The sequence below is a fragment of the Plasmodium yoelii genome (genome assembly GCF_900002385.2).
Source record: "Plasmodium yoelii strain 17X genome assembly, chromosome: 11".
Lineage (NCBI taxonomy): Eukaryota > Apicomplexa > Aconoidasida > Haemosporida > Plasmodiidae > Plasmodium > Plasmodium yoelii.
The window spans coordinates 1,274,617-1,287,751 of NC_036183.2; the positions used below are offsets into that span (position 1 = coordinate 1,274,617).

At 22.1% G+C, this 13,135-nt stretch overlaps 2 protein-coding genes across 2 annotated transcripts; one reads left to right on the forward strand and one right to left on the reverse strand.

Annotated features, from left to right (window-relative positions):
- Nucleotides 1-1,174: 1,174 nt before the first annotated feature.
- PY17X_1130500 (secreted ookinete protein, putative) lies at nt 1,175-2,318 on the forward strand (the record flags this gene model as incomplete). Its single annotated transcript, XM_022956549.1, has 5 exons — nt 1,175-1,267; nt 1,415-1,477; nt 1,592-1,731; nt 1,824-1,897; nt 2,284-2,318. 5 exons carry the CDS (start codon nt 1,175-1,177, stop codon nt 2,316-2,318), a joined length of 405 nt encoding a protein of 134 aa, XP_022812436.1.
- Nucleotides 2,319-2,860: 542 nt separating this feature from the next.
- On the reverse strand, nt 2,861-11,782 carry PY17X_1130600 (DNA polymerase epsilon catalytic subunit A, putative; the record flags this gene model as incomplete). The annotated part of the gene is made up of 4 exons (XM_022956550.1): nt 2,861-3,064; nt 3,211-9,043; nt 9,167-11,378; nt 11,575-11,782. 4 exons carry the CDS (start codon nt 11,780-11,782, stop codon nt 2,861-2,863), a joined length of 8,457 nt encoding a protein of 2,818 aa, XP_022812437.1.
- Between the last annotated feature and the right edge of the window lie 1,353 nt (nt 11,783-13,135).

Here is a 13,135-nt window from a genome sequence, read left to right on the forward strand (position 1 = left end):
ATGCAAATAAATTTAAAAACACAAATGGCGCATTTATTTTATACGCACAAAGCAAACAATCGATATATATATTTATTTTTTTCTAACGTCATTTTCCAATAAATGAAAAATTAAAACATAATTAAGCATAGTATAAATGCTAATAAAATAAATAAAATTTATTAATTTTTAACGAACAATATAATGTACATGTGTAATTCATATATTTAACATATGTATAATAAAAAATATATATAATCAAAAACTCTATAAACTTAAAATGTTGTTTCCAAAGGTTACTATTTTTATATAAATTTATACGTTTTTTTTTTTTTCAGATTATATTTACCACTGGGATATCGGTTTTCTGTTTTTTATTTAATTTATGGAGAAAAATATTTAATATATTAAAATAAAAATCATAAGAGACTTAAAATGAAACTTTAATTTTTACATGCTATTGCTCGACTTTCTGTAAACAACAAAAAAAGGACCTAAAGAAAATAACCAAAATAATGTTTAAATATAAAAATTTACATAAAATTATTGCCATTTATATAATTTTTTAAAATTCTTCTTATGAATGTCTTTTTCAATTCAATAATTTTATAAAATAAATTAAAATGTTATAAATTTTCAAAACTTAAAAAATCAAACAAAATTGGATCTTTGTACATTTGGCATGTTTTGTGTATATATAAGGAATATGATGATATTAGTTAACACATATAATATTTATTTACTCATTTATTTAATTGATTAATCAATTATTTAATTAATTTTATTTGTTCTTTTTTATGTACAAATGGCTATATCAAGGTAAAATATTTCAAAAAAAAAAAAAAAAAAAAAAAAAAAAAAAAAATATACATATAATGGCTAGATCGAAGCTGTATTTACACTAATTTTTTTTTATGCAACCGTTCATTTCAAATGTATAAGTATATAATGTGTTTTTTGGGGAACAATGGAAATATAGATGTTCAACCAAGTTAAGGGAAATATGTGTGAAATGGTTTAATTTATTTACAATTTATTTTTAAAAATATAAAAAATATCTCAATATATTATATATATATGATAACTGTTTCCCATATTTATAATTTATAATCTCTTATATAGTGTGTGTGGATATAAATAAAATATCATAAAATTTGTATTTTTTTAAAATAAACTTCTGAATATATTAAGAGAAATGAAGTACTTTTTTGTTTCAATCTATTTGTTTTTTTGTTGTTTTTTCTATAATAATTTTGTTCTAAATGAAAAAATTATTCCCATAAGCCCTGTATGTCTAAAAATAAATATATAATAATTCTAATAATTTGCAGACTTCATTTGGTGAAATTGTGAATACTAATTCCATTTTAACTTTCCAATAAATGCTATATTTATATTTTATTTTCTTAATTAAACACATACATTATTTATATAGGCTGGCCGCAATAAATTAAAAAAAAATATTGAACACGATGACGATTTCAAAATAAACATACACGTAAAAAAATAATATAATATGCATAACCATAAATAAAAATAAGTCTTCATTTTCGAATTATGATATTAAAATATGTAATTAATAATCACAATATTATGTAATTCTACAATTAAGGCCCCGGTTGAAGATACACAAGAAGTACTTGAATCTTTGGATTCCTTAATGAGGGTCGAAGAAATTCAAAGAAAAGTCGATGAAGAAGAGTTTATGAACACTAAACAAAGATTATTAAAAGTCCACAAAAAAAGAATTCAGTATGTCTATATAAATATTATAATAATGCTAATTATTGTTCAAAAAATTACAATTCACCAATTTTTATATAATTTATTTTAAAATACTATAGGGACATTCTTGCGTCAGCATTTGAACCTCTTCATGACTTTTTACCAAATCCATTACAATATTTAATCACTAAAGGTAAATTCAGAAAAGGGAAAAGATATAATAAAATTTTAATATTATTTCAATGTATTAAAATGTAAAAAAATAAATATATATAAATATATATAAATATATATATATATATATATAGTAAATGCACACACAACATTGCCCACTATAAAAATTCGCACACCTATTGATAAAAAGAGTTGTGTACTAACCAATACACATGCATTAATTATAAGCGAGAATAAGTTATTTTTACTGCTTAATGCTTACTATTATGCTATCCGATTCGTATTTAATTGTTACACTATTATTATGAGAAACTAGTGCTAATACATATATATATTATATATATATACGATGTGTTCAAATGGCAACTTTGCGCTTATTCGCTTTATTTCATACACTATTTTTAGATGTTCATTCATATCTAAAGAGCTTGGAAGAATGATTAGAGAGAAAAATAGGATATCTCTTTAATAATAATTATATGCATGGTCATATAGACATTTTACAGCTATAAACCCAATGAAAAGTAAAACTAGCTCACAAGAGATGAACAATGTTTCGATCTCAAAAAAAATAATTTATTTGTCCCATTATGAAATGTATAATGCGTGTAAAATTTTAAAAATTTAAGTTTTATGTTTGACAGAAAATTATTTCATTATAAGAAACTATATATTGTGAAAATCTACGTATAGTTACGTTTTCATGAAATTATATATATGTTATGCCAAACTATTTTTTGGATAAGAAAATATATCAATATATATGCATATAATGAATATTTCCTTAAAAGCATCCATATAGAAATATGCATATTTTTTCACCAATATAAATATATTAGGTTGTTCTTTGTAAGCATAATACCCATAAATGAAATAGATTTATTTAAAAAAACAAATGTGGTAAAATAAAAGGAAAAAAAAAAAAAATAGGATATGCTTAACGATTAATGGTTATTACTTAAAAAAATATAAACAAGTATGGTCATATAAGATATGTTTTCATTGATTTTAAAACATCTAATAATAGTGGCATATTTAGCATATTAGCTAAATTCTCCATTATTTCTAATGTTTGGACCCAATTGCTTATTTCTAAGCGAGGAACAAATGATTTTCCACACTTACAAATGGCTCTTCTGTGAAACGATTTGATAGCATTACAATTGTTGCACACAAGATCTTGTGCCTGTTGATATGAAAAAAAAAAGGAAATATAAATAGACCAGTATAGGAAGAAATTAAGAGAGACAATAAAAATTGGATGTAGACAAATATGGTAGATAACAAATTTGATGGAATAAAAAAAATGAAATAATTTATAAAATAACTTACGTTGTATGCATCAAAAGTATCTTGGAGATGTGATAAAATTTTAGTTTCTATAAATTCATTGTCATATTTTGAATTGCAATTTTTGCATAACCAAATAAATGATCGTTTTCCATTAATTTCTGCTTCTACTAAACTTGTTACTATATTCATATGATTAACTGATGAGCAGTTTTCACAAAATATATCTTTTAATGTTAATTCATGACATGGACTTGTCCACAAAGAATTTTTTCGGTTATATTCACTAGCATCTATCATTTCATATAGTTCATGTCTTTTTTCATGAAAAGCTTCATTAGAATTTTCATTTTCCAAATTTAGTAATTTATCATTTTGCATTAAAAAAATGCAAAATTTAACAATTTCTAATCTCCAATTATTTTGTTTTTTTGCTAAATTTCCTAAAGTTTGAGGGAATAAAAATGGTGCTAAATTTAAATTATTTTCATCAATATCATTATCATAAGGCCAATAATTTTCTATTAAATAATTTTTGTACTTGATTGATTTCATAATTTTTTTATATACATTTCCTGGCATAAACCATAAATTTTTTAATTTTTCTTCAATTTTAAAAGACAATACATCTATACTTTCATTTATTAATGAAAAAGTTTCACACACTTCATCTAGTTCATCAAATGATTTATCATAAATATATTTTAATTTTGCTCTTTGTGCTAGATTTATTTTATCAGTAAGTTTGTCCGATTTTAATATAATATTAAAATCGTTTTTTTCATCTTTTTGTATTTCCAAATTTTCTTCATTTGTTCTTAAATTTGCTTTATTTCCATAAAGTGCTAATATATCTTGTAATGGGTTCAGTGTAATAGCATCTAATACATATCGTAAAAACGATTCACATATAGGTGGTAGATATTCAATTATTTTTAAATTTTCATCTGTATTATCTTCATTAGGATTATAATATTCTTTATATCTTATAAAATTATATTTATCAAATTGACATGCAGCTATATATTCTTGTTTTATGTGAAATGGGACATTTGCATATATTGAATCATTTTGTGAAAAATATGTAATTAAATTTTTTAAAATATTTCGACCTGAAATAACCGAATATTCATTAAAAGATATTACAAAATTTCTTAAATCTGCATAAATAATATTAGAATTAAATTTCTTTTTTATAATATTAATTAAATTGTTTTGATACATTTCGGAGCATTCTAAAACTTTATTATATAATGCAACGTCATATAACAAACTAGAATTATTCGAAATCCAAGAATAAAATGATGTAAATATTTCAGAAATACTCTCAAAAGTTTTATTAGTAGTTAACAATGCTAATGAAGAAATTTTAGATATTAAATATTCTAAGCATTGACCTAATAATTTAAAAGCAAAATTACTAAATTGTGAAACATGTGAATTATATTCTACAATATCATTAATATCATATTTATTTTTCACATAATTTTTTTTTTCATTCAAATCATCATTTTCATATTCATCAACATTGTTAGTAGATATGTCTAATCCATTTTCATCTGTTGTTGAAAGATCTTCGTCATTATTTCCCTGATATGATTCTCGTTCGGTATTTTTTTTTTCATTTTTATTATGTTCGTTATTGTTATTCATTTCCTTTTTTATTCTATTTTTCGAAAATTCGCTATTTCCAGATGTAAACTTATTTTTTTGGTTATATCTTTTTTCTATTTCTGTTTTTGATTCATTTTGTTGTTCTTCCTTTTTAGTATTTGTGACAGAAACATATTCCTTATTATTTTGAACACTGGCATATTTTGTAAAAAGTCGAACACTATTAAAAATAAGGGATTCATTAAAAAATAAATGAACAATATATCCTCTATATATACCTTGGTTAACTATATCTACATTTTTTTTGACCAAATCATAATCACAAAAATTATTAATATTTAAATATGGAATACCCAAATCCGAATTTCCAAAGTAAGATAACCATAAGATACCTTTTGATTTTTTTAAAAAGGAAGCATATAATGTATCATATATAAATTTATGTTTTTGATTATTTTTTTTGACATTAAGAAGGTTAAATAAAGGTATGCTTGATATTCTAGCAAAGTTAATGTCTTCTTCAACCTTATGATAATTTTGATAGAATAATTCTAAAGATAAATTAAATGCATTTACTTTGTAATTTTTTTGTGGAATATTTTGATATTTATGAGGGTTTTCAATTTTATAAAAATAACAAGGGAAATATTTATTAGTACTCCACCAACCTAGTTTGCTTCTATCAATAGTTGAACAAACATAAAAAATATATTTCTTTTTTCCTGTTAATATGTTTGCACGATATTTATTTAAATATAGATCTAAATATTCTAACACTTTATAAACATTTGGATTATCTTCGTAATAAATATCAAATTTTCTATAATGATATAAAAATAAAAAATCTCTTTCAACATTTTTTATAAAAAATTCTTTATCGAATATAGTATTCATTGCTTTTTTTTTAAGTTGATCTTTTTGAAAATTTGGAATAAGATTATTCATATTTTCATCATTTTCAATTCCTTTCGTTGTTTCGATATTTTTTGAGAAGCTATTCCAATTATTATTATTATCGTTGTCATAATTATTGCCACTTAATTGAAGGTACATTTGCTCAAGTTTTAAAAATTTAGCAAATTGTTGATATGGATCAAAATCATTTTCTTCCTTTCCAATACCACTATACATAATTTTATTTCCAAAAAGGATTTCATTTGAATCATCCTCAAATTGGTCATAAACATTTATAAATATTCGATTACATATATTGTCAACAAGTGTGTGAAATATGTTAATATATATTATATGTACATCATCTAAATAATTGGTAGATATTTTTTTTCCTGGATTTTTTTCTAGTTTAGTAAAACAATGTGATTTAAAACATTTATTTTCATCAAATATACAATTATAATTATTTGATTCGATTTCAACTGAATTTCCATATCTACTTAAAAAGTCAAAATATAATGGTATTTTTGTTTCATATACTGATATTATACTTTCATGATAATTAGCATTTAATGTATTGATTATATATTTATTAAAATATTTTTCAGACATAATAAATTCATATAAATTAAATATTTTAACATTTCTTGGAAGAAAAAAATTAGCATTTGGTTTTGATTTAAATATTGTATTTTCACTATTTGTTGATAATAATTTTATTGTAATATTTTTATTACTTTTTATGTCTAATGGGTTGTAATTATTTATATATATATGTCTATATATTTGTAGTTTTATTTTATAAAATTTATTTGTGTTTTTTAATGATACAATAGCATAGTAAATACCATCATCATCGTTTGCATCTAAAACATCGTCTTTATTAAACATATCGTTCTTATCATCTATTCCATTGTTATTTTCGTCAGAACTTGATGAATCATATTCATTTTCATCCTTAAAATATTTCAAATATGGTTTAAGTAATGTCTCTTTTTTGTCATTTTTTGTTGTATTAGGATTATTAACTGTTCGGTTTTTTTCAGTGTTGTTATTATTATTTTTTCCTAAATTATTACCCTTTCCACTTTTTCTACTATTTTTTTGTTTGTCATTGATTTTTTCATTTGCCCGTTTTTTTTCCCCTCCTTTTTTATTTTTTTTGTATAGATAAACAATATCCATAGGATTTTGAATAATGTGCATATATTTTGGATCCAAATTAGACATATTATTTTGTTTATAATTATTTTCACTATTTTGTGGTCCATCATCATTGAATGATAAACTTGTTTGTTGTTTTTTTTTATTTTTTTCTTCATTTTTTATTTTTCGAATTTGAGCTCTATTATTTTTCCATATTTTATTTGTAATTAAAATCCAGTTTTTAAAATTTGTTTCAAATAAGTTATATAATTCAGATTGTTTTAAAGTACTAATATTAATTTTTTGGTCATCAATTAAAATATAGTTGCTATTATTTTCTGCATGAATACCTAGAGAGTTACCTTTCTTATATTGTAAACTGTTTGTAATATTATTTGTCCCATCATCATTTATTAAAATTATTTTAGTTTTCTTAGATATAAAATTATCTAATAAGCATTGTTCTAATAACCGTTTTTTTGTTTTTGTCGGACCTATATTATGCATCGATTCCTCAATAGAAATTGCACCATTTTTGTCTTTTGATTGATTTTCATGGTTATATTTTTTAACTATGGCATTAGAATCATTATCTAACATATCGGTTCCATTATAAGTTGAAGTATCATTGGTTATATCTGTTTCTATTCCTAAATGATCTTTCTTTATAGTGTTACTTAACATTTCAGGTTTTTCTTTTTTAACAAAAAATGAGGTAATTTTTTTTTGTTTTTCCTCTGAAATATTTATCTGTTTTTCTAACCAATCAGGAATTGATATGGAAGTGATTGGGTTATTAATATTTTGTTTAATAGCAGGTATAATAACTAGCTTCAAAATTTGCACTTCTAATTTTTGTTTATAATAATCCCAATCTATAATATCTCTAACATTGACTGGAACATTTGGGGGGAATTGCATACCTAGCCATTTACTTAGATAAAATATTTGTGTATCTACATTTGTTTTAAAGATTTGTATTGGAATGGCTCTAAATGTGACATCAGAACCTATAGGTTTAGATGCAACGATAAATTGTGTAGATACATTATTATCTTCGATATAACTTGTATTACTTAATAATTCACTTAATCTTTTTGCAGTTGTTATACCCAAACTTTTTGCATTTGGTTGTTCTTTTACTGATTTATTTAAAACCTTTTTAGCTAAAATTAAATCAAATAATTCATCATCATTTTCTATATCTATAGCTTTAGAATCTATTAAATTTTTCCATTTATTTGCAGTCAAAGATGCATAATAATATGATTCTTCTTTTGTTTTTCCTTTTAAAAAATTATTAAATATTTCACTTTGAAATCTTTGTATAATTCTTAATTCTCCTCTTCTTTTAATTTCAAAACCTTTTAATTCACTTATTTGATATTTATCATTAAATACAACATATCTTTTTTTTAATAAATCATCTGATTTTTCAGATGCAGGCAAAAACATACTATGCCATGGACCATCTAATTCAAAAAATATTTCATTTTTACTTATACAATCATAATCGTTAGTTTTTTCATTATATACTAAGTATTGATTATTAGTCCATTTTTTATGCATTTCAAGATTTAATATATTTGTTGGAAATTCAAAGTTCATTTTTTTAATATTTTTATTATTTTTTATTGCATCTTCTGTCATATTTTCATATTGTTTAATATTGTTTAATTCATCTTTATCTAATATATATACATCATATATCTCAGGAAAACGTTTTGGTAACATACACCATATACCATCTGTATCTAATTCCATAGGTATACCTATTTTATCAATTAATTTAAAAGCATCATTTATAATTTGAGATCCAGTATATGTAACAACGGCTCCCATTTGATCTGAATACCATCTACTACTTTTTCTTTTTACATATCCATAAAAACTATTTAATATACATTTATGAGCTAATTGTAATGAATCATTTAATAATATTTTTTCATCTAATTCATGAATTTTAACATAATCTATTTTACTCTGTTTTAATAGTTCTCTTTTTTCATGTTCACATTCTTTTAACCCTCTTTTATAAACATATCTTCTGTCTCTAAATGTTTTTACTGTATCAACATAAAATGGATTTTCTCTTTGGCAAATCAAACTAGATGCATCTACTTCCTTTGCTAACTTTGTCTTTTTAAAAACTTTTTGAGAACACTCTTTTATCACCTTCATCAGTTCGTCATGCTGCTGCTTCTCAGTTAGTTCGTTCCATCTGCGAGAAATAAACGGGGATAGTGTATGTAGACAATGGAAAAAAAAAGAAAAAAAAAAGAAAAAATAAAGGAAAAAGATTAAGAAAAAAGATTAAGAAAAAAGATTAAGAAAAAGCGCTTACGATTTCTTTTTGTTAACCACGGGCTTCATAACGGCATCATTTGCGGTGCTCTCTGAATCTTCATTATTCTCCATTTTGAAATAAGGGTTCTGGGGATAAAATAGTCGCGTCTTTAAGTCCTGTTTTAGAGACAAAATATGACCATAATCAATAGGAGATATTTCAAGTTTTCTTTTCCAAATCATTTTTTTTTGACATAAATGTCTTTGCTTATAATAAGAACAATTAAAACAATGGTCGGGTGTTATTATAGCATTTGGTTGCAATCTATGTGATAATATAATATTTGGATACATTGCAGCCACATCTAAATGATAAATATTAGGACATGAACTTATATTTGGGTTCTGAATAAAAAATGTTAATTTTTGAATAATGTCATTTTTAATATTTTCAAGATTTAAAATTTGTTTTTTATTCACATATTTTTTATCATTAATATTCAAATTTTTGTTTAAATCTTTTTGAATCCAAAAATCTATAATATTATCAACATTATTTAATAAATATTTATATGTATCAGAATTTAAATGAAAATTTTCTTTCAAATCATCTCTATAAATACCACATTTTAAGCTTTGTACTTTTCCACCAACAAATGAATCATCATAAATAAAATATTTTTTTTTATTATTAACATCAGTAAAATATTGATTATAAATAGGTTTAGATTTATTTGGAAATAATATATTTTTTTTATATGCTTCTGCCATTAAAAGTTGTTCACATAAAGTTCCACTACCTTGTCTTAGTACATTATCAGGATTCATAGGTATTATAGAACATAGTGCAAATAAAAAGCTGTGAATAAATTTATCATATAAATAAAATGTTGCAACAGCATCAGAAACACTATAGACAGCTAAGTGCTGTGGATTATTTCTAGCAATGGGTACCATAAGTTCAGGATCTACTTCTGTTGGATTATATTTTAATTTAATTTTACAAACACTTTTTAATGTTCTAGATCCATTGGGTAAATAAGAATCTCTTTCTACCCATTTATATGCATCTATATTTAATATAAAATTACATGAACATTCCTTTTTGTTGTTCATAATGAATCCAATCTCTTTTGGAACACTAATATTATTTATTTCACACCTTCTACATAAATATGGTATATCAAAAAAATCACCATTGTATGTAACAAATATATGTATACGTAATAATTTTATATGTTCTATAAACCTTTTTAATAAAAAATATTCATTTTGTTCATTAAAAATTTTAAATGTGCCAGCTCCTGAATATTCATTATTAGGTTTGTATAAAAATTCGCGTATATTTTTACTCATAACATTTCTATTAACTATTAAATAACCTTGAGCATTATACATATATGATATTAAAATAATTTCATCCTTTTCTTTATCTGGAAACTTTAATTCATCTTTATAACATTCTATATCCCATGCAAGAACATTTAAAGGTGCTAATATTTCTTTTTTCAAAACTTCAAAATAAATTTGTTCAGTATAAATTTCATCTTCTAGTCTTGTAACTTTATACCATAAACCACATCTTATATTTTTATCTATACATAAACGTGTAGTATATTTTACATCATATTCATATAATTCAACCAGTTCACTCATTATTTCTTCTTTGCTTAAAATATTTTTTTTCATATTAACAATAATATCGTTCATATTTAGTATATTATTAGAAGTTTCTAAAGTATTTGCTCCATTATTTTTATTTTCATTATTTGTATTTTTGTTTCCTTTTTCTTTATTATCTGTTTCTGTGTTATTATAATTGTTTTTGTTTTTATCATCATTTTTAGTAAAACCATTTATTTGTTCATTTTCTTTATCATTTTTACATGAAAATTCTAATTTGCTATATGATAATTCATCATCATTAAATATATGTTTATCATTATTATCATCTTTACTTTTTTTATTTCTTTCTATTATTCTTTCTAAAAAAGTTCGTGATCTTACTAAATTTTCAATAGTATCAAACGATAGCTTGAAAAAAATATTATTTAGATAACTTCTTTTTTTGTTTAAATGGTCAAATAAACTTATATCATCTTTTTTTACAAATTCTATTTCGACATTATATTTACCTAGTTCTTTTTTTAAAAAATTACTAACTGATTCATAGTTGTATATATTCTTAGTTTTTAAATAAAAGTAGGGTCGATAAAATAATGTAAGTCGCCATGTCTTGTTGTTATCCGAAACGAAATACATATGAACACCTAAGGGGGGAGCAAAAAAAAAAAAAAAAAAAAAAAAAAAAACATATATATATATATATATATATAATGATGAAATATGCAAAAAGGTTATCATAATACACCAAACCAATGTAGTAACATAGAAAATAGTGAATATATTATCATAAATAAAAAAGATGAAAAATGATAAGACATCACAAAAATGCAAAATAGGTACCTGTTTTTTTTTGGGTTTTAGTGGAATCTTTTACTAGCACGCTCATAGTAGTAGGGACAATATTATAAAGGTATCCCTCCTTCTCACCCTTATCTATCCATGTTTTAATTTTGAATTTACCTTCTAATTTGACAAGCTTTTCATATTCATAATCAGCATTTATTTTCGAATCTTTTTCCCATCCTTTTGTCCTAGTTTGTAACGCCATTTTTTTTTTTTTTCTGATAGCGTTTTAATTCAAAGTTTAAATTTTAGAAAAAGATAAGAAAAAAAAAAAAAATCGGTAGGATAAAAGAATGTAATTGTTATTACTATATAATATTATTAATTACACAAAAATAATCATCCATTTTTGAAAATAACTTATGTAAAATTTTAATAAAAAAGTGTATTATTTTATTGATCTTCAAATATGAACACAAGTAAAATAAGTTTATACAAAAAAAATTATAAAATCCATAGAGATTTATTAAAAAGGACCAAAATATGATATAAAAAAAAATTAAAAGGAAAAAAAAAAAAAAAAAAAATGATGATAAGGAGCATAGAATGTGTAATATAAAAAATGTTATATGTGTTTATCCATATTTATATATTATTAAAAGCGTGAATAAACATACATTTCCTATGTATTTTAAAAAATGTATATGATTGTATACTAATATAAAATATGTAGTTAAAATGTGCACAATAAAATGGAATTTGGAAATCTTCCTTTTTTTGTTTTAAACATAAATAATTCGAAAAATTTGCACATATAACAATAAAACTTATATATTCTTATTATAATTTGAAATCATATTAACATGTTTTAGTTTCTGTTATTTAATAAATTATAATTTAATGTGTTCTCATTATTCTTACTATAAATAATAATTATATCATAATTAATATAATACTTGAACTTAACACCTCTGCTAATATGTTATATTTAAATACCTTTAAAGATTTATAAGCTAGCGAAAAGGAATAATAATAATAACAAAGCAGTGATATTATTTTATATTTATTTCTGTATTTTTTTTGTTTTTAAAAGAAATATTTATAAAATAAGTATATACATAACTGATGAAGAAATAACAAAATGTGTTTGAAATAAAAAAAATTATATTTTTATTTTTTCTTTCTTACAAGCCAGAAAAGTAAAAAAATGTAAAAAGAAAAAAGACAAACAATGTGCAATGTATTCTCTTTAGAGAAACAATAGAATAAAGGAAAAAAAAAATAAAGAATACATAATTTAGTACATATATAAAATAAAAATATAGAGAAAAATTTCATACAAATTTTAAGTTTACGAAATTAATTCATATATATATCTATATATTTATATATCTATCTATATATTTATATATATAATACAAAAGTAAAAATTATTTATATTAATTCCATTCGTCCCCTTTTTAAAGCAAATGCGTATTATAATAAGCAACTATATTTATTAATCAGATTAAAAAATGTGTGTATGCAGCATATATATTGCCCATAACATGTGGATAAACAAATTGAAGAAATGAGATATTATATTAGCAAAAAATAAAGCTTGTTCATATAACACTAT